Source organism: Camelus dromedarius, chromosome 23 (genome assembly GCF_036321535.1).
Source record: "Camelus dromedarius isolate mCamDro1 chromosome 23, mCamDro1.pat, whole genome shotgun sequence".
Lineage (NCBI taxonomy): Eukaryota > Metazoa > Chordata > Mammalia > Artiodactyla > Camelidae > Camelus > Camelus dromedarius.
The window spans coordinates 6,891,207-6,912,569 of NC_087458.1; the positions used below are offsets into that span (position 1 = coordinate 6,891,207).

The 21,363-nt window shown below is 52.4% G+C and overlaps 3 protein-coding genes across 3 annotated transcripts; 2 read left to right on the forward strand and 1 right to left on the reverse strand.

The window, feature by feature from the left end:
• The first annotated feature begins 737 nt into the window (after positions 1-737).
• On the forward strand, positions 738-7,001 carry EFNA1 (ephrin A1). The gene is made up of 5 exons (XM_010979920.3): positions 738-936; positions 4,227-4,522; positions 5,635-5,700; positions 5,863-5,913; positions 6,066-7,001. Exons 1-5 carry the CDS (start codon positions 845-847, stop codon positions 6,176-6,178), a joined length of 618 nt encoding a protein of 205 aa, XP_010978222.2. The 5' UTR covers positions 738-844; the 3' UTR covers positions 6,179-7,001.
• A 957-nt stretch (positions 7,002-7,958) lies between these two features.
• SLC50A1 (solute carrier family 50 member 1) lies at positions 7,959-10,371 on the forward strand. The gene is given in 7 exon segments (XM_010979897.3): positions 7,959-8,132; positions 8,426-8,503; positions 8,640-8,763; positions 9,360-9,521; positions 9,786-9,905; positions 9,987-10,049; positions 10,051-10,371. Coding segments are annotated over 7 exon segments (666 nt in total). The 5' UTR covers positions 7,959-8,052; the 3' UTR covers positions 10,090-10,371.
• A 439-nt stretch (positions 10,372-10,810) lies between these two features.
• Positions 10,811-11,398, reverse strand: DPM3 (dolichyl-phosphate mannosyltransferase subunit 3, regulatory). Its single transcript, XM_010979909.3, has 2 exons — positions 11,334-11,398; positions 10,811-11,164 (listed from the first exon to the last, which is right to left on the reverse strand). The coding sequence occupies exon 2, from the start codon at positions 11,157-11,159 to the stop codon at positions 10,881-10,883; it is 279 nt and encodes a 92-aa protein (XP_010978211.1). The 5' UTR covers positions 11,160-11,164; positions 11,334-11,398; the 3' UTR covers positions 10,811-10,880.
• Positions 11,399-21,363: the final 9,965 nt, after the last annotated feature.

Sequence of the window (21,363 nt, forward strand, 5' to 3'; positions counted from 1 at the left end):
CACACACACACACACACACACACAGGTCATTAGTGCCCTTTGACGCACTAGAAACGAGCGAACCCCCTCGCAGGCCCAGGATCCCGAATGTCCCTCCCTCCCACAGGCACTAATGGACAGAGGCGCCCTTAACCCCGGCCGCACACGTTACACACTTGATCACACACAGGGTCGCACTTTATTCCCGGCATCTAGGCGATGACACAATCTCCCGAACAAAGACAACATTGACAAACCCAACAAAAACAAACAGCCGCGTGTGTGGGGAGGGGCAGCCAAGCGCAGAGTCCGGGAAGGGGGAGGGTAGAAGGAGAGTGTGGGAACGCGGGCGCCCGAGCCTGGCTGTGCAAGGCTCGGGAAAGGTGCGGAATCTATCAACAACGTCGCACCCTGCAAGATCCGCGCGCAGAGACAAGAGAGGTCCGGCACCCGCGGGTTCGCAGAGCCGAACTTGGAGTTGGTTCCCTTCCCCCGCACGCGACTGCGCCCGGGACACAGACCCACCACCCCGCACAGGCCCACAAAGCTGCACGCGGACCCACGAATGAGCCAACACACAGCGCTGAGCAGATTTGTCGCACCAAGGCGCGCGCTCCGCTCCCCTCCCCCCTCCCCCTGCCCTCCCCTCCTCCACCTTCCCAGCCCCCAGGCCCCGGGGCAGCCGCACGCCGGGCGGGGCGGGGGCGGGGCGGGGCGGCGGGCGGCGCCAGCCCAAAAGGCGGAGTCGCGAGGCAAAGGGGCCAGAGCTGCGTGCGCGGTGCTGACTGCGCCGCCGAGAGAGCCAGCGGGAACCCAGACCCCGAGGAGCCCCTCGTCCCCGCCCGGCCTGGCCAGGCCCCGCGCTATGGAATTCCTCTGGGCCCCTCTCTTGGGTCTGTGCTGCAGTCTGGCCGCTGCTGATCGCCACACCGTCTTCTGGAACAGTTCAAACCCCAAGTAAGCCCCGAGTCTCCGGCCGACAGCGTGGGCGCCCGGTTGGCACTGCCCACCCCACCTCCAGGTTAACGGTCCTGGCCAGCCCCTAACCTGAGTCTTGGGGAGGTGACCTGAGGCGGGAGGGTCCCATAGATTTTCTTCTCTCCCCTAACTGTGAGTATCCCACCCCAGGCAGAACCCTACCTGCAATCTGCTTGCACAGGCTCTGTTCTGCCCTTCCTTTACTTCCCTCTGGCACCCCTATTACTCCGAAGTGAGGGACGCATGCCGAACAGTTCCTGCCTCCTGCAGGGGCCACTCTCCCTGGCCATCAGGGCTCTCGTTCTAGGCTCTTCCACAGCCAAACCCTCTGTGCCTCTCCTTGGGTGTCACTTGGGCATCTGCCCACACTAACAGGTCGGAACATCAGGAGTAAGCAGAATGCTCACAGTAATCCTGGAAGGACCCCTAGGGAGGGACTTGGGCTGCTGGCATTAAGGGTTTATTCTGTATTTAAGGTGACCCTGGAAAGTTCCCCTCCCACAGAAGGGTCTTTTGAGGTGTCATGAGTGAGGGACATGCTGTGTGTGGTAGGCTGAGGGAGTCACCTGTTTCTGAGGTTCAGGTTGTAGAACTGAAGAGAAGTGGGGAGGGAGGTCATGGAAAGTTTCGGAAGGACAGGAAGGGGTTAAAGGGTTACAGAGGGCTCTAGGCAGGAAGGAGTTAATTTCTCTTGGGCAGGTTTAGGGCTGTGAGGCAAATGGTACTGGGAGGAAGAAGCTCCATCGGACCCCTTTGTTCTTTGTTCTTCAGTTTTCTGAAGTTATGGGAACAATATTTGCGGGAAAACAGGAGAGGGGGGTACAGTGAAGTGATGAAGTAGGGAGTGGAGGGCTGGGCACCTTGGGGTCAGGAAAACACCACTCAGCTGGACCACCCCCAGCCCTAGCAGGCCTGCCTCCAGCTCCCCTTGAGGAGTATATTGTGCCGGCTTCTTCTGACTCTGTGGTGGCATTGCGGGGGGGGGGGGTGTCTGTCATCTGTGGCATGTTGGGCTACCAACCCCAGAGGGCAATGCCCTCTTGCCCATCAGCCACCAACCGGGCAGTGCAGTCAGCCCTCCCCCACCTCACTTCTTACTGTCTGGTCTTTGCTTCTTTGACCCAATCTCATCCTAGAGGGAGAGAGCAAAGTCCCTGTTTATGCCCATGCCAGGTGTTGGCTGAAGGAGGAGGAGGGGACAGGAAGCCGTGAGTTGGGGGGGGAACCCTGGCCTTTTCCGTTCCCAAGCTCCCAGGTTTCCTCTCTTTCAGGAAGGAGCCTCTTCCTTGCCCCCACCTCCCCGCCTTCCCTGACGCCGCTGCCCCCCTTCCCAGATGGAGAGCAAGAGTCAAAGGAGTGCTAATTGGAGCAGATTGTATCCCCTGGAGGGGGGTGATGGGTGCGCCCACCAGGCATAGCTTCTGCCCTGTCCATCGGAACACACACACATTCACCCTACCATACCCAGGACTAAAGGAAAGCCAGGCCAGAGTGGAGTCCACACTCAGCCAAGCCAGGCCCAGCTTTAGGCAAAGATGAGGCGGCAGTGAGCTGGGCGGGTGTGAGGCTGGCATGGGTGACTCAGGGCAGTGGGCATCAGCCCCGGGATCTCCAGGCCCGAGGCAGGGGGCAGCCTGGGAAGAAGCATAGTGCCGCTGTGAGCTGGGCCCTGGCCTCCTTGGTGTAAGAGGGGCAGGTACCTGACCCATTCAGACCTTTCAGCTCCCTTTGCCTTGAGGACAGTGCCCAAAGCAAGTGGGCACTGGGCCATCCTGGGGGCCTGGGGGCTGTCCGCGTTTGACAAGGTAGATTTTCACAGGTTCTCATGAATGCTAGGGCGGGTGTCAGAGGTGGATGAGGAATGAGTCAGTGCCCGTCACGGGAATGGGGGAAAGACGCCAGGCCCAGAGCTGAAATACCTGTTCTGAAATGGCTTCTATGTTTATCTCTCCAGAGAGGAATTTTAAAAGCCTCTCTCTGCTCCTGTCTCCCTCTCTCTCTCCCCCTCTCTCTCTCTCTCCCCCCTCCCTCCCCCTCCCCCACCCCAGTCTCTCTTTTCCCCAGGGTGGGGGAGGGGCCTTGGTAAGCCTAGCTTGAGCACTGGCAGGCTCTGCAAGGCCAGGCCTCTTAAGGGTCATGCTGACTGGGCAGTGGGTGCCCACCTCAGAGGCCTCTTGGCCTAACCCTGCCCCTCCCCCTTACCCCCAACCCAGGGCTTTGGTTTGAAGCAAGTTGGCAGGCAACTCTGCTGAGTCTCTAGCTGGCAGTGCTTGGGGGAATTCAGAGAAGCTGACCAGCCTGGAGAGGGAGGTGGGGAGGCTCTTTTTCCCCTCAAGGACCCCACCCAGACTGGAGCCAGGTGTCTAGAGCTGGGGGGAGGAGCTGGTGGGCAGTCAGGCTGGAGCCTGTGGAGCCTGGGGGGAATGGGCTGGGGGAGGGGAGCTGGCTCCACCTTGGGAAGAGGGAGGGGAGAAGCCGTGTCAGACCTGAGAACTCCAGCATTTCTGGGGCTCATTTCAAGGCAGGTGAAAGAATGGCTTTTGGAGATAAAGGGACAGGGAGGTTTTGGGGTGCTTTGAGAGAAGTGGGCAAGGAGAGCTGAGCATAGATTTGAGCAGTCAGTAGAGGAGATTTGAGAGGACTGAACTGATGAAAGCAATTTAACTTAAAACGACTGGGCATATCTGTGGGTGTGGATATACTGGGTGTTGGGAGAAGAGTGAAGCTGAAAAATGTGAGATATACTCAGTGAATCGGGGAAAACATGAGGAGTAAGAGAAGTGAAAACATAGATAGTTGGGTGCCAAGTACTAGCATGGGAAAGAGAAAGGGTTACTTGGATCTTGATTATAGAATGGGCCAGTAGGTTCAGAGATTGAGGTCTAATAATGTTTACAGGAGCAACTGGTAGAATAGATTTGGGGAAGTATTTATGGGTAGGAAAGTGAACTGAGGAAGTATCTAGAAGCCCACCCTTGGGTAAATATCAAGAAGGTTATGGGAATTGTTTTGGTACCTGAAAGACATTAAGTAGGTGCTATTTAGGGTATTAGTGGCAGACAGTGACGGTGACAGGAATGTTTGGAGATAATGGAAAGATATTTAAGAGATCAAGATCAGTAAATATTGGGAGTTGAGTTGTTTTTTTTTTAAATCTTTGGGGGGTGTCCAGTGTGAAATGTGAGGGATCATGTAAACATTTGGAAGCTCAGGGTTCTAGCCTGGCTTCTGAGTGACCACCTGCTTCCTCCCCGTCTGTGCATGCCCAGGTTTCGGAATGAGGACTACACAGTACATGTGCGGCTGAATGACTACCTGGACATCATCTGTCCTCATTACGAGGATGACTCTGTGGCAGATGCTGCCATGGAGCGGTATACATTGTACCTGGTGGAGCGTGAGCAGTACCAGCTATGCCAACCGCAGTCCAAGGACCAGGTCCGCTGGCAGTGCAACCAGCCCAGTGCCAGGCATGGCCCAGAGAAGCTGTCTGAGAAGTTCCAGCGTTTCACACCCTTTACCCTGGGCAAGGAGTTCAAAGAGGGACACAGCTACTACTACATCTGTGAGTGCCCGGGAGGCATGCACACGGGTGCATATACTGGGGGCTGCAGTGGTATGCTGTACGTGCTTCGGTATATGCTTATCGGAGAGTCAAGCAGCAGACCACCCCTTCTAGTTCTGAATTCTGTTTTCATTCACTTCCGTTACAAATGTGAAGTGAGCTTCTACTGTGTCTTGGGCACTCTGCTTGGCATTATAGGCACAGGGATAAATAAAACATTACAGGGCCCCTCTCCTCCAAGAAGCTGGAAAGGGACACACATAGATTAACACATCATTAGAACAGGGTGAGATGGTGGATATGAGCTTGGGGGCCCTGAGAAAATGACTTGGGTAACTGCCAGTCTAGGGGCGCTCATAGAAGGCTTCCTGGGGAAGATGACCTGAGAGCTTAGGACAGCCAGAGGAGTTGGCCAGGAGGTGGGGCATGTATAAAGAGAGCATGACATCTTCAGAGAGCTCCACATGGTTCAGCCTGGCTGGAGCAGGAGGGACACTTGGAAGTAGGGATATAGGAGCTTGGAGAGGTAGATAGGGGTAGAGCATCGTGGCCTAAGAAGTGCTAAGAAGTTTGGACTTTATCCTGCCTGAGGGCAGTAGAGAGCCACTGGTGGATTTTTTTTTTTTTTTTTTTTTTTTTTAATGAAGGTACTGGGGATTGAACCCAGGACCTCATGTATGCTAAGCATGTGCTCTACCACTGAGCTATTCCCACCCTCCTACTGGTGGATTTTTAAGATCAGCTTTGTATAGAATGGATCCAGGCCTCACCCTGTCAGTGGGGCTTAGGCAGGGTGAGTACAAAGTGGTTCGGGATGGGGAGCATATTGTGCAGGCTGCCCCCAACTTCCTGCTGGGAGGACTGTGGGGAGCGGACAGTGTCTATATTCTTTTTACCACCATCTTCAAAGCCAAGGGTTATTCCAAAGAATGGGTGCTTGGGTTGAACTTGGTGCAGAAAGTGGGTAAAAACTAATAAAGTGAGAATCAAAGAGTAGAGGGAGGAGAGGGATTAAAATGAGCAGGAACTGGAAAAGCAGGGCCTCAGGCATTTGCACTTACATTTTCTTCCAACAAAGTTTCCTTCCTTTACACTCGGAATTTATTTTGTAGCCAAACCCATTCACCACCAGGAAGACCAGTGCTTGAGGTTGAAAGTGACAGTTAACGGCAAAATCAGTGAGTGTCAGGGCCCTATGGGCCTCCTTCCTCCACCTCTATCCTGGGCCTGGTCTAGTGATCTGGGATGGTTGGGAAGTCCCACTGCCCAGCTCACCGAGCATTCCTACCCCTCTGCCTCCTTGGTACAGTACCTGACCTATGACCACCCTTTTCTTTCAGCTCACAGTCCTCAGGCCCATGCCAATCCACAGGAGAAGAGACTTCCAGCAGGTAGGTATCTGGAGCAAATTGGGCCTGGGGCACAAAAGGGAGTCTGCTTGAAGAGGTTGCATAAAGGAGGTGGTTCCTTTGCCACCAGGGGCTGGGGAAGCCTCATTGGGCTGAGGGCTAACCCTGGGGGCCTTTGCCCTCTCACCTTACAGATGACCCAGAGGTGCAGATTCTACATAGCATCGGTCACAGTGCCGCTCCCCGCCTCTTCCCACTTGCCTGGGCTGTGCTGCTCCTGCCATTCCTGCTGCTGCAGACCCCATGAAGGTGTACGCCACGTCTAGCATCAGGATTGGAACTGGGCTGAGGAGGCAGGGGTAGGCCTCCCTCACCTGCCTGGGGCCCCTCCCAAAGCCCCAGTCCTGGGAACCACTCCCACTACATGCACAAGCTGCCACCCGGCAGCCTCAAAACGGGTCAGTGTTAAGGGTTTCAACCCAGAGGAGGTTAGCAGGCCTGGCAGGGCCATCCCCACCTCCACCTCAGAGAGCTGGCCAGAGAAGTGGAGACGGTCCTTTCCCCTCCATTCCTGCCCTTAAACCAAAGAAACAAGCTGTGCAGATATGACCTCTTAAGAAGGGCACTGTGAGCTGAGCTGGAAGGGGTTTGGGGTCCCACGGATGGACACTGAGCCTGGCAAAGATGTCCCTCCCAGAGAGAGCCAGGATGACCAGATGAACTGACTAAAGGAAAACCAAGAGACAGTTGCCTGCTTGGGAGCCAGGGACAGGAGAGGCAGCATGCTTGGGCTGACCCAGCATCTCCCCCAAGACTTTCTTCTGTGGAGCTGCCACAGAGAGGTTGTAGCCACGTACTGCATCCTCTCCCATCCAGGGGCAGCACTCCCCAGAGCTGTGCCAGCAGGGGGGCTGTGCCAACCTGGTCTTAGAGTGTAGCTGTAAGGGCAGTGCCCACATGCACAGAGTCTGTGTGTAGAGTGCAGCCTGAAGGGCAGGGCCCATGTGTACAGAACTTGTATAGGAACTTGATGTGTCTGTGCTGATTTCTATAACTGGAGTTGTTTTTGTTTTTGTTTTTAATACAATGTTCTTTGTCTCAAAATAAAGCAATGTGTTTGGTTCTTTTGACATGCTTTTCTGCCCCTCATCCCATTTTATGATCATTGAATCTGCTACTTGCTAGGCTCAGTGCTACACTAGTAGCAATTGGGTTCGAATTTTTTCTGTCTCTGGGAAGAACATATACCTAGCCCAAAAGGGTGGTGTGTTTCCTCTTCTGAGCGTTGTTCAGGACAGGAGAGCCCCCACAGCAGTCTCTCTTGTTCTAGACTGCACCCCACTCTGGAAGTTCCTCCTGTCCAACCTCTGTCTCACTCCCACCCTCACAGCGCTGGGCTTTGGTTCAGGTACTCAGGCTGTTGGGTGAGTCAGGGCAGCCGCTCAGGGGAACGCCAGCTGAGGCATGCGGCCCGCCCCCACAGCCCCACCAGCAGAGACGTGTGGGAGGCTGGGAGGGAAAGTTCCCAGCAGCAAGTAGGTTGGACTAGGGGGTCAGTGATACACTTTTGGCCAGTGGATTGGACAAGTCACGGAAAGTTGGCAGTGTGGCCGAAGGGGGAGGGCGTCTCACAAAGACTTGGTGATTCCTGGCAATTCCTGTTATTTAGGGAAGAGACCGGAAAGAGGCTTCGGCAAACTGGGAAAAGCCTCTGGCGCCCTGGGCAACTTAAGTTTTGAGCTGGGGCTCTGAATGGGAAGCGTATTAAAGTCCGCCTAGTAACCTTTTGTTTTGAGTTCTACCAAGTAGGCTCGCGGGCCTGTGGGAAAGAGAGTTTAACTGGCCGGGGGTCTAGGTGATCTAAAGGGTAAGCAACGTGTGTGGAGCGGCTGGTGCAGGGGACAAATCTGCGTGCCCCTAGGAAGGGAACTGGCCAGAAAACAGCCACGTGAAGCCCGGCAACCTGGCGAGCCGACAGCCGGCTGGCAGGGGCGGGGCCTGAGTTCCGGCTTGACGTGCTAGGGGTGGGCCGGGCTCCGGTTCAGTTTCCGGAGGGACGGCCCAGCGCGCAGGGGCGGAGCCGGGAGCGCGTTGGGGCGGGGCTCCTGCCTCCCAGGCTCCTGATCCTACTAAGCAGGCCTCGGGCGCCCGCGCCGAGCGCGGGATCCGACTCGGGGAGGGATGGAGGCGGGCGGATTGGCCGATTCGCTCCTTTCCGGAGCTTGCGTGCTCTTCACCCTCGGCATGTTCTCCACCGGCCTGTGAGAGCGCGGAGGGGGTGGGCTGGGGCAGGACTAGAAAGTCAGGAAAGGAGAGACAGGGAACTGAAACGTGGCTGCAGCCCCAGGCTGCAATCGGAACCTAGGGTCAAAGTAGGATTTGATCGAGGGGGCCGGGGTACAGGTCACTTGACCTGAGGGAGAAGGCGAGGAAGATGAGGGCGGGGCCAGGGGTCTGCAGTTGTCCGGGAAGAATGACAGGCATCTGGGATCTCGACGCCCTAGCAGCCTGCTTCTCCCTTTCCACCTTTCCCCCTGCCTTCGGGGCCCCACAGCTCGGACCTCAAGCACATGCGGATGACACGGAGCGTGGACAGTGTCCAGTTCCTGCCATTTCTCACCACGGATGTCAAGTGAGGGGGGCAATGCCTGCGGCGGGAAAGGCTGAGGGTGGTCGGGGAGGGGTGGGGAGGAATGCGGACGAGGCCCCTCGGGTCTCCCGCCCACACTCAACCCAGCGGGCCAATGTCCCTCCCCTCCACCCTGCAGCAACCTGAGCTGGCTGAGTTATGGGGCCTTGAAGGGAAATGGGACGCTAATCGTCGTCAATGCCGTGGGTGCTGTGCTTCAGACTCTGTATATCTTGGTGTATCTGCACTACTGCCATCGGAAGGTAGAAGCCCTCCCTCTCTGCTGCACGCCCTGCCCTGCCTTGCTGGCAAGGCAAACACTGCTTCCTAGAAGACTGTATATAAACAGGCTGGCACTGCCACCTTTTCCTGGAAGACCCCTCCAGGCTTGCAGTCCTCCTTCCTCCATGAAACCAGCCTTTTGAGCCTCACATACCATCTCCCGTTCTGGTAAGGCTGGTAGCTCTGCCTTGCCTGATGGTGCTTTGCTGCCCAACAAGCTAAGTGGAAAGGGATCTTTGTCTCCGTAGTTCCTTCAGAGCCAGGGCCAGTGGCTCAGAGGGAGAGGATTAGCTCTGCTTCCCCATTCACACAAGCATTAAGTGCCTACTCTGTGTAGCAAGCTCCCACAAAAAAGGTACCTTTCCCTCTCCTAGAAATCTCCAGTGTTGTGGGTAGATCAGACATGTGCTCAAGTCACTGACAGAAAAGAGGCTGTGACAAGTGCAGTACTGGAGGCTTAGACCAAGGCTGGCTACCCCACTGGAGCATGGGAGAGGGCAGGATGAATTAACCCCAGCAGCAGGGTTAGAGAGGTCTCCTGGCACATCCAGAAGTAAGGCTGCGCTCTCCCCTGCAGCGTGCCGTGCTCCTTCAGACTGCAATCCTGCTGGGGGTCCTTCTCCTGGGTTTTGGCTACTTCTGGCTCCTGGTGCCTGATCTTGAGACCCGGCTTCAGCAGCTGGGCCTCTTCTGCAGTGTCTTCACGATCAGTATGTACCTCTCACCACTGGCTGACTTGGTGAGTGGGGGTGTCCAGGGAGGTAGGGGAGATAAGGGTCAGGCTTTCATAGCCAGAGACTGTAGCTTCCACTCCAGAGAAAGGAAGATCCAAATCCTGGAGGGAGACAGGGCAGTAGAGTTGGGTGAGTGGGAGGCAGGAGGGAAAGGTTGGGTCACAGAAGATCAGGGAGGATGTTTGACCTTTCTCCTGAGGAAATTCTTAGGCAAGGTGGGAGCTTTATTATGTGTTTGGGCTAGGACTGTCTTCCATCCTTTTCCATAGGCCAAGGTTATTCAGAGTAAATCAACCCAACGTCTCTCCTTTTCACTCACCATTGCCACCCTCCTCTCTTCTGCCTCCTGGACCCTCTATGGGTTTCGACTAAATGATCCCTACATCGTGGTAAGCAGAACGGGGATGGGGTGACAGGTGTACAAGGTGGAAAATCAGCCCCTCTCCTCATAGCAGCCCCTGTGATTTCAGGTGCCCAACCTTCCAGGAATCCTCACCAGCTTCATTCGCCTCTGGCTTTTCTGGAAGTACTCTCCAAGAGCAAGACAGGAACTGTCAGTTTCTACAAGCCTGAGGGAGTTCACCTGACCTCTGGGAACCTGAATACCAACCTGTTACCAAAGAAACTTTATTTCAGCTGTTCCTACTGACCAGCTCTACGGGGTGCAGTGGGTTTTAGTAAAGGAAAAGAGACAGTGTTGAGAATCCAGGGACTAAAGAAAGAGCTTTACTTAGAAGATTGGATGGAACCCGGGAAATGAATTGCTTTTATTTTTTTCAATATTTTATTTTTTAATTTTGGAGGTGGAGGTGAAATCTTTAGAATGTGCCTTAAAATAAACTGTTTCCTACCCCTGCCCATCAAGACTCATTCTCTTATTCAGGGATACTCAACCTGCCTGGTTTGGTGAAGGGTAGAGGTGCACTGTCTGTTCCACAATTGCTCTTGGGCTGGTCGAGCTGGCTAAGAAAAGGTATTTGAAAGAACCAAGAGGTTGGAAAGGCCTAGGAAGGCCTTACAGAGAACAGAGCTTGGATGTTATGAAGAATGAAAGTTAGGCTTCAAGAAGTACTTCCTAACAGAGTTAAAAGGACCAGGAAAGTGAATTGACTTTTCCATTCTGAGAGATCTTGAGAAGGGGTCTTTGCCTTCTGTGGAGCAAAATGGAGGAAGCACCAGCAGAATGCAAAGAAAGGCTGAGACAGCCTCAGGAAGGTGGCTTGTCTACCTCTCACTTAGCAGCTGGTATACAGAATCCCTAGTTCCCGTCATCCATACTCAAACCAAACAAAGCTAGAAAATAAAGTGGCTTTTTAATGGGGAATGGGAGAGCGGGCTGTCCGGGTGGGGATGGGGTTAGGGTGTCAGAAGCGCATCCCCCTACGGGTTAAGTCGGCTCGGGCCTCCTGGATCTGGCTCTGCAGCTCACGGGCGGCGTCCTCGCAGTCGTGAAAAGTAGCCACGCGATAGCCCACAGTGCCCAGGGCATAGCAGCCTGCGGACACCAGCAAGTAGGCGGGCAGTGGCCACAGGACCTCCCGGCAAGAAGCGGGCAGCTCCAGGCCCAGGGCGCCCATGGTCAGGGCCGCCCAGGTGGAGCCCAGGAGCGCCAGTCCCCACAGCCACTGCGCTAATTTCGTCATGGTCACTGCGGGAAGAGGAAGCAGAGCTCGAGGTCCTTACCACCCCGGTACCCGCTCTTTATCTGAGACTCATTCCCTGTCCTTCTCCCTCATCCAACCTCCGTTATCACCTAACCTCAGGGTCGCTCCTCCACCGCTCCCGCCCTCCTCACTTAGCCCGCCACCTACACTTACCTCTGGGCCCCGAGTCTCCCCTGCCCGGCGCCGCTCCGACGTCAGCGTCCGGAATCCTTCACGGCTCGCACTCCGCCGCTGCGCGGCCTTCTGGGAGTTGTAGTCCTGGAGCGGCGTCTGGCGAACTCGCGGCCGCCGTCTTGACCTAGGCTGTGCTCAGCCGGCTCTGCTGCAGCTGCGGCCTGGGTCCCGACGGGCTTCGGTGCTGCTTCTCTCCCTCCGGACCCGCTCCAAGCTGGTATGGGGCCTTGTAGACAGCCTGAAGACACCCTTAAGCCTTGCAACAAGGTGGGGATGTAATATCGTTACTCTTAAACTCACTTCTGCACAGAAATCCTATTCATTCATTCACGTATTTATTCTTTTATTCATTCACTTAGTTGAACGTTTATTGGGCATCACGATAGACTTTGGAGAGAGAGAGAGATGTCAAGACATTCGGCCTCTCCTGGGATGGAGGGGGGAAAGCAGGAGTCAGGAAAGCAGATGCATTGGCAACTAACCATGGTGTCCTGAGATAGGTGTTAGAACAGAGGTTGTCATATTTTATTTAGAGTAAAAGTAGATTTATTCAGAGAGATGCACAACCTATAGACCGAGTGTAGGCCATTTCAGAAGGCCAGAGAGGCCACGAAGTGTGGGGGTTGTTAAAGCAAAAGTAGATTTTCACACTCCATAGACAGAGTGCAGTCTGTCTCACTCAGAAGGGAGAGAGGCCTAGGCTGTTATATTTTAAAGAGAAACTCAGGGAAGGCACCAACACGGCTTGGAGCCAGGGTAAGAAGTGATCTGGGAGGGTGTCTTTAAGGGAAAAAACTATGGGGACAGAGAAATTACCTGATGTGTTTAAGGTATTAAGAGAAGGTGTGTATACATCTTTCAGAGTTTGTGGGATGAATTCATGATAGGTACATAGAAAACCAAATAAAAGAAAAGGTCAGGCAATTATCAACTTCAGGGAAAACAAAGAGTTATAAAAGAAAGGGAAGAGAATTGATAAAAGCCTGTCTGATAAAGACCACTAGGAACATAAACTGTAGTTGGACACTTAGGTTTATTTACTTGCTGCTACAAGAGAGAACACACACAGGAGAAACTGTTCAGCTGCTCATCAAACAAAGGAAAAAGCCAGGTCATTACAGGATATGAGAAAGGGTTGAGTTCAGGTGCTTTTTAAGTGAAGCAGTGTTCTGATAGGTTCAAGGCAAGCACTGATGTAAGTGAAGGGATTAACAACAGCCTGGACTGAGAAGTGAACTGAGGGTCTGCTTGAAAATTATAAACTTAAGATAATTAATTTTACGTAATTATGAACTAGATAACTACATAATTAAGATAAGCATAGAATGTTATGTCCAAAACCCCAATATCTGAAGCTTTGCACCTAGGTTGGAAATCAAGGTTGCTTCTCTGTATCAAGGCTCAGCCCTCCAGGCAAGGCTGTGATGTTCCATTCTCACTGATTGATTTCAGGTAGAAAAGTTTGTGATGGGGAGGGTAGAGCTCAGTGGTAGAGCGCATGCTTAGCAGGCAGGAGGTCCTGGGTTCAATCCCCAGTACCGCCATTAAAATAAATAAAGACATGCATACACACATAAATAAACTTAATTACCTCCCCCCGCAAGAAAAGGAAAGTTGTGACTGATTTTAGAGAACAAAGTTTCTCAGCCCCTTGTCCTTGATGTTAATTAATAAAAGTAGTTTTTACAGATTCACAGAGTCTTAGTACAAACACTGCATAACTCAGCTGTGAAGAATATCTTCACAGCCATAATGATGTAAACACTGAGTATTGATTTAACTGAAAATTGGAATATATTTGAATTGATAGGGTGGAGGAGGGGAGTATATGAGGAGAGTCAGGATTAGGAAGGTCTACAGGATTAGATCTGTAGGATTAGAGAGATCTATCCATCTTCCATGGCAGGCAGTCAATTGATTATATTTAAAATAGAAAAAAGAAATCATAATATGAGCATATTATTTAGAAATATAGAGGGAGTGGGAGTATAGCTCAGTGCTTGGCACACTGAGGTCCTGGGTTCAATCCCCAGTGCCTTCCTTTAAAAAAAAATGTATATATATATATAGAGAGAGAGAGAGACAGAGAGAGGGGTAAGCACCAAAAGAAGCAACCAAGAAACTTGAGAGTGGTTTATGGAGGAGGGTGTGTGTAGGGATTCGCAGAATGGAGCAGAGGGTGATATTTTTCATTAAATGCCTTATTGAACTAGTTGGCTTTTAAAACTGCAAAACTTCCTTTGTTAAAGTCAAAGTTAAGGCAAAATAAAAATATATTTTAAAACCTGCTATATGAACTTCAAAGGCTCACCTCCACTGCCTCCCCCATTTCCCCCAAAATCCTGTAGGTTGCCCACTCAAGACCTCACTAGTCAGTGACTTTCAGCACAGTTCAAGGGCCAGACATCAGCTTTCCAGATCCAGAAATTCTATCTTATTCACCCACAGTAGACCTGGCCCTGGAAGATTGCCACTCCCAGAAAATCTTGAGGGGGAAAGATAATGAGAAGGGGTTTGCCTTACAGCACATAAGGCCAGATAATAAATATAATGTTATAATAATAATCAGCAGCAGATTAAACATTCATTGAGTGGCTATTGTATGTCATGCCTTGTGTGACACTGCCTGTTTAATTTTCACAACAGGGTGCAGTAGGTACTTTTATATCCCCATGTATGAATGAGGAAACAAAGCAGAGAGAAGGTAAAAGGTAAGTAAGTTGCCCAGGTCATGCAGGTAGGAAGTAGCAGAGCTGTCCCGTCTGACTCAAAGCTGGGTGCTTAGTAAGTTCACCTTCCTGGGTACGGGTGTAGGAAGGGGCAGAGAGGGATGGTCTTAGCAGCTGACATTCATTTCATTTATTGATTACTCTGTGCCAGACACTTAATGAGTACTTTCTGTCTGTAATCTCATTTAGTCTTCACAGTCACCATATGAAGTGGGTACTATTATTAGCTCCATTTCACAAATGAGGAAACTGAGGCACACCCCAGATAATCTGACCTCAAAGCCTGCAAACTTTGCCACGGTGGTATAGCATCTCCCTAGATCAACGGAACAGAAGAAAAAAGTGAAGACATAGATCAAACATATACCATTTCAGCATATGATATGGCATCTCGAGTGATGAAAGATGGATTGTTTCAAAAGAATTTGCAACGATCTTATCATTTGAAAAAGTAAATTAAGTTAGATTTCAGCCTCGCATCTTATACCAAAATAAATTCCCAGTGCATTAAAAAAAATTTTAATGTGAACAGTGAGAACCTAAATAAAAGAAAATGTGGGTACGTATTACCCTAACATTCAGCTCAAGCATCACGCCCTGCAGGCCGCCTTCCTGGACTTGACCCTGTCTTGCAGGGTTGGATACCATCTTCCTCCTCTGAAATCCCACAGACTCCCATTCATAGATGACACTTACCATATTAAGCTGTAGGTTTTTTGTTTCCCTGCTTGGCCTGCCTAGGACCATTGTATCTCCAGGACCAAGCACAGCGTGGGAAACCCAGAGGGGGTCTATAAATGTAAGATAAGGGACAGAAGGAAGGACAGGTTAGCATTTGATGGTCTCCAGGGACACTGACCAGCTCTCCTGGTCCCAGGAAGTATGACTACTCCCGAGACTCCCACCTGCTAGACACAGGCTTTGGCTTTGGATAGCATCTGACAAAATTTTTACGGTCCAGCTCCTTTCTCTTCAGTCTTTTTGCAGACCATCACCCTTCTGCAGCCACAGCAGGCCACAAGTACATGTGATTGTAGCAGGATATGAGAGGCAGTCAGCTTGGGGGTTTAAAGTTTGGGCTTTTAGAGGCCAGATGGCCTCAGGTTGGGTCCTGGTGCTTTCCTTGGCTTCGCTCTGTGACTTTGGGCAAGCCACAACCTCTCTGAGGTTCAGTTTTCTCATGTTTGTTGGGGTTTTCTCCTTTGGCAGACTTTGGTTTCAGAGAGAGACAAATTCCAAATCTGGGAGCCCTTATTCCAACGTACACTGAAGATGGAGGAATATGCAAAATTACATACAACACAGAGGAAGGGATTGACTGTTTGGGGGAAGGCATGAAGCCTCTGTGAAGGAGGCCCTAAAGCCCTAGGTGTTACTAGAAAGATGAGTAAGAGTGTTCAGGTTGGGGCTGGGGGTGGGGGGTGCAGAGCTTGCAAAGCGAAGGGAAAGCCTGAACAAAGGCAGGGAGGCCTGAGAGTTCATAGTGAGTAATCCTTTGTCTGTCTCTGGCACATAGACTGCTTCACAGGGGAGTGGCTAGAAAGAGATGAGGCTGGAAAGGCAGGCCAGGTTCAGGCTATTAAAGAAAGGCCCCTTAAAAGCATTTGTGTCAGAAGCTTCCCCCCTTAGAGGAGCAGGTGACCCCCATGTGTGCCTGTGTGTGTCACATCAGTAGAGATTTCTGGGCACCCACAGGTACCATGGTAATTACTGGGTCCTTGAGGAAGGTTCCAGGTGATTAGGTTGTGTTGATTCCATCACTGTCCCCAGAGCATCCACAGTTCCATGAGGGTGACAGGACAGGCACACATGTAATCAACAAAGACACATACATACAAAATTACAACCCAGCTTTCAGGGGAAATAGTAATTCCGAGATCGTGCTGCTGATTGGAGAAGGGGCTGGCTGAGTCAGGTAAGCTGGAGGAGACCAGGATGGGAAAAGATGATAGCCTGAGGGAAGGGGAGCCAGAAACAGGCCTGGCAGTGGACAGAAACATTTGGCTGATTTTGAGAAGTCAGCAGTTTGGAGTTCATGAGGATGGGAGCCGAGTTTCAAAGAACTCAAAGTGTGACAATGGTGTGTTGCTAATGGGGTCCTTGGTTCTTTTAACAGACATGTCCTGAGTACCTCCTCTACATCATGCAGTGTTCTAGTGAATAAAGCACACAAAAAGCTCTGCTTTCAATGAAGCTTTCAATGAACAGACAAACTCTCTACTTCAGTGAAATGATGGGTGCCAAACAGGAAACAAACACTTAACATATCAAGTAGTGAGAAGTACCATGAAGAAAAACAGCCATGTGAGAGGCTAACGGGTGCCAGTGTTCCCTGGTATATATAGTGTGGTCAGGGGGGCCCCTCTGAGAGGGACACGTTTGCATGGACACCTGAATGAGGTGAAGGAGGGAGAAGGCCGGACAGGTGTTGCAGGCAGTGGGAACAGCCAGTACAAAGTCTGCGAGGTGGACGTATGTCTGGCACGGGGGACACATGGAGGCCAGGTGGGATGGAGGAGCATGGGGTGGAGTGTGAGGAGATGAGTCAGAGCTGGGGGGAGTCAGATGCTATGTTGTAACCACATGGGTTAAGCATCACACCAATGGATCTGAGTTTCAGCTCCAGCCCTGCCTTCCCTTACAATCTTGAGGAGGTGATTTTAACCTCTCTTTCATCTTACCCCACTTCATTTCACTGTAACAGGTGTATTAGTCAGGGCTCTCCAGAGAACCAAAACCAATAGGAGATATATGTGTGAAGTTTATTTTAAGGTAGTGGTTCATGCAATTAGAGATGCTGGCAAATCCAAAATCTGCAGGGTCTCACTGTGTCTTGACTTCCTCCTGACCAGAGGTGGGAACAGTGGGCAGGGGGCCAGGTCCCAGCCCACGTGAGCATAGACACGGCGAGGGAACCCACCAGGCTGAAGACCCAGGAGACAGCTAGTGTCGCAGTTCAAGTCTGATGGCTATCTGCCACCGAAGTCCTTTCTCTGAGGTCAGTGTCTATGTAGTCCTTCTATGGACTAGATGAGGCCCGCCCACATGATGGAGGGCAATCTGCTTTAGTCCAGTTTTAAATGTTAATCTCATTCAAAAACACCCACACAGAAACATCCAGAGTAATCCAGTTTGACCAACATCCAGGCACTATGGCCCAGCCAAGTTGACACATAGAATTAATCACATGGAGTAAGAGTATCAATCTCATAACCTAAGTGTTGAAATGGAGACTGTCTGTAAGGCACTAGTTGACTGGCAAGTGGTAAATGCTCAGTGCAAGGTGGTGGCTGTCATCTCACAGGGGAAAAATGGCATTTGTCAAATGCCTAGAAGGTGGAGCGCTATGCTAGGCTCTTCCACATTATTATTTAATTCAAATCCTTTATCACAACTGGAAGCAGGTATTATTATCCCCATCTTACGGGTGAGGAATTTAAGGTGCAGAGCGATCACTCCGTTTGCCCAAGGACCCTCACCTGGTGTCAGGGCCGAAACTGGAAGTAGGTCTGTCTGATGTCAAGACCAGGGCTCTTTCCTACTGTTCTACATACTGTCTAGAATGGAAACTATCTGAGGTTTAGCCTTGACCCTCACACACAGGTGTGCAGGCATCTCAGCCCCGGAAATTCCCTCGCAGCAGCCTGAGGTCAGCCCTCTGGGAAACTCGTGGCCCAGAATGGGAGTGTGTGAAAGGTTTTCCTGTGCGATCTTGATCTGGACAGACAGGAATTCCATTTTTCAGTCCCTCCTGATGGTGCGGCCTCAGCCTCAAAGTAGGTGAAACTTCCAGCTTATTTGAGGTGAGGGGAGTTCTTGGAGAAGGGCTCCTCACAAACCATAAGGGCCATTTGGCTCAGACCTCATTGTCACATGGGGCCTCAAGTTCAGACTTCTGATGTTGTCTCCAGGTATGGTTACAGACAGTCACACGGCGACAGAACCAGAAGAAGGGACTTACAATACAAATGATGGAACGTTTATTATGGAATTTTCAAATATATACAAAAGTAGAAAGAATCCAACAATGAATCTGATACACCTGTTATCACAGAACTTTACCTCATGAAATAGGGCTGCGGTTCCCTGTGAAGGAAACATTTCTAAAAATCCTGTAATGACCTTGTGACTAGCAGGATTATACTGTATTGTCATTTTGTCTTAAAAAGTGTTCATCTGTTAAGTGTACACATTTCAAACATGCCTCAGTTTTTCTTTATTTTGAAGTGTTATCTGGAACCTCAGTAGACAGAAGGGACCTGGACTTCTCCATCTTTCCGAGGGCCTGTCTCACAGGGGAGAGGTTTCTGAGAACCGTGGGCCCAGAAGGGCTGGAAGGGAGGAGGCCCACCCCGAGCCTGTGGTTGCAGAGGCTGGAGTGGAAATACCTGGCCCAGGGGAAGGACGGGGCAGCTCTAAAAGCTGCTTCCTGCTGTTAGAGGGCAGGGAATTCGCACACTGCCCTCCAGCCCAGGTGATGCGGTGCCTAACTCTAGGGCCAGCTAGGGGGCTTCTCTGCCAGGGCAGGAATGCAACCAAACCAACCAGACTGCACTTACAGTGCAGCCTCCGGTGGCCCGCTAGCTCTCAGCCCTGTGGGGGTAGAGAGGTGGGCTTGGGCTTTGGCTTTGCCCTGAGGGACTTCCAGTCCCTTCGGAGGGAGGCAAAGAAACATACCTGAGGTGGAGCGATTAAGTGCCACCAACTGTGCCCCCAGAATGGTTCCAGCCATTGTTTGCTTAGGAGGCGGCTCTCTGAGTGACCCTAAGTCAAGGAGGAGTGTGCACAGGGCAGGCCAGCCCGGAGGTCCCCAAGGGCAGGGCCTCCGGCTGCCCATTCTTCCGTGATTCCCACAGCGCCCAGCCTGCTCCGCGTACAATGAGTTTCAATACTCGCTTTTGACTGAACCTTTCCCCTTTGTATCTGTCTCTGAGTCTCTCAGCATCTCTGTCTCTACCAGTCTCTGGCGCTCTCTTGTTTCCCAACATCCTTCCCGAGCCCCTGGGGAGCAGAGCTGGGGGGCCAGGCAGTGGGAACGGGACAGCGTCCTGTTCTCACCAAGGACAATAAGGGCCGGAAAGGGCTGGAGCCAAGGCCTGGCGCGGACTCCCCCTCCCTGCCCTGGGCGCCCCCGCCCCCACTCTGACCCTCTGGCCTGCCCCAAATGCCAGGAGTGCCCTCATGGCAGTGCCAGCCTGAGGGAGCCCATCCTCTGCCCAGGCAGGGGAGCCCCCTCGTCTTACCTTCCCACTGCCCTCATCACCTCCAGCCCCGAGGAGCATGCCTCTGGGCCAGGAGCCGTCTCCCGCCAGCCTCCCCACTGTATCCAAGGCCCCCTCCCCCTGTATTATTTACTCCTGTTTCCGGAGCAGGCAGCGGGTGCTGGCGGGTGTCAGGGCCACGTGTGAGGGAGCAGGAGGAAACATCTGGCTTCCCTCTGTCCTCCAGGGACCTCCCCTCTCTCCCCTAGGCCACCAGCCTCCAGGGTGGAGCAGAGCCTCAGGAGTCCCTGGGCCAAGAGGTTAGCACCTTTGCCCTTCTCACCTTCAGGTCTGCAGAAGCCACGATGGCCTCACGCCCCCTTACTTAATGATGGTGTTAGGTGGCTGGGATACCCCTGCCAGGGTTAATTGGTAGGTCAGCTGCAGGGAGCCAGCAACTAGGCACCCCAGGGACAGGCTGGGCGGAGAGCTGAGGTCGGCGCCAACCTGCCTAGTAAATGCACCCATTTCCTGAGGAAAGGGTCATTATTCCTGGGCCACATACTGTCCCTGATGCCTATGCAGTGAGTGGCAGCAGGTGCCCAGATCCCTTGGCATTGTCCTGACACCTGCTCTTGGGCTCCTCCCTGCCCTCCCCTAACCTGGCCCCATCCAAGCTCTCATCTTGGAAAGCATGGTGCCCTCAGGTGGCCAGACCCCACCCAGCTGTGTCTGTGCTCTCCTGGCTGGGACCTGGCTCTCTGCTCACTGTTCCCACTCCAGATCAGGATAAAGTCAAGATTTGGCAGAGTAAGACCTAGAGCCAGCCCAGCCACCCTGGGAAGTCCAGGACCCATTTCGGACAGTTTCCTCTCCCTGAGCGTCCCACATCTGGAACCCTGCCCCCTACAACCATCACTGGGTAAGTTGGAGCTAGAGCTGCCATTCCCTCAGGAAGGCTGGTCGCCATTGAACTCTCTCTGCCTCCATTCCCAGCCTAGGGGAGCAAAAAGATTTGATTCAGGCTTCAGCCCTCCCAAATGGGCCAGTCTTTCAGGTCCTCTAAGTGTTGGCTTCCACCGGAGAGACTCAGTAAGAACCCAGAGACCCAGCAGCAACCCTCCCAGCTCTCGGTGGACTTGCAGGTGAGTGCTGCTAGTCTCCTGGAGAAAGACATGGGCTCATGGCGCCCTCTACAGGCAATCTGGGTGAACTGCACAGCACTCCCCCAGCCTAGGGATAGAGGAGAAAGGGTACGGGGTTCTGGCTACAAACACTGGGGAAGGAAGGGGCTCTAATCCTTGAATAGAAAACCCCCCTTTGACTCACTTCTTCATCTTCATTGGTTCTTCTTCCCTAACTTAGGCACATCCCATGTGCAAGATTTCCTGTTCTAGGAGGGCAGATTCTTTCATTCAACCAACCTACCAGTCTTCACTGCCCATTATCAGCCACTTTGGAGAATGCGAAGCTTACCAAAGGCCAGTAAGCACCCTAAAGCTCACACCGTCCAGCACGGGGGAGGGTGCCTAGGTGCCTTAAAGGTCAGACACTCTGGGCAGAGCATGGACAGAGGAGGACCTGAGAAGTTATGTCCCTCATTTCCATTAAGGCTGGCCTCCAGGGTTGGTGGCCTTGTCCTATCGTTTTCTATCCTTTGCTAAAATTTGGGAGGTTCTTAATCCCTTGGCTATGAAACGGAGGAGACAAATGAAGGCACCAGAACAAAGAGGATAGGGACAGTGATCAACCTGGGGAGTATTTCTAAGCACAGGCGTATGTCCATGCTGGAGAACAGATGAGATGGGTCCAGAAGAGCAACATCAGTAGGGAATCCCCACCCGCAGACTTGGGCGGAAAGGGCAGGGGGCTCGTTTGCTCAGGGTGGGGAGTTGGAGTATCAAAGCCCTCACAGGGTACATGGAATCTCATGGGGGAGGGGCGGGGTGAAGGGGCCTCTTCCTCCCTTACTCCTCTGTTCTAAGATCTATTCCAGTTCGGATGAGCAGGCCTTCCTGCATCACAGTCTTTACCCCTTTTCCCAAAGGGCAAGACTGCAGATCATTCATGTACTTTTCT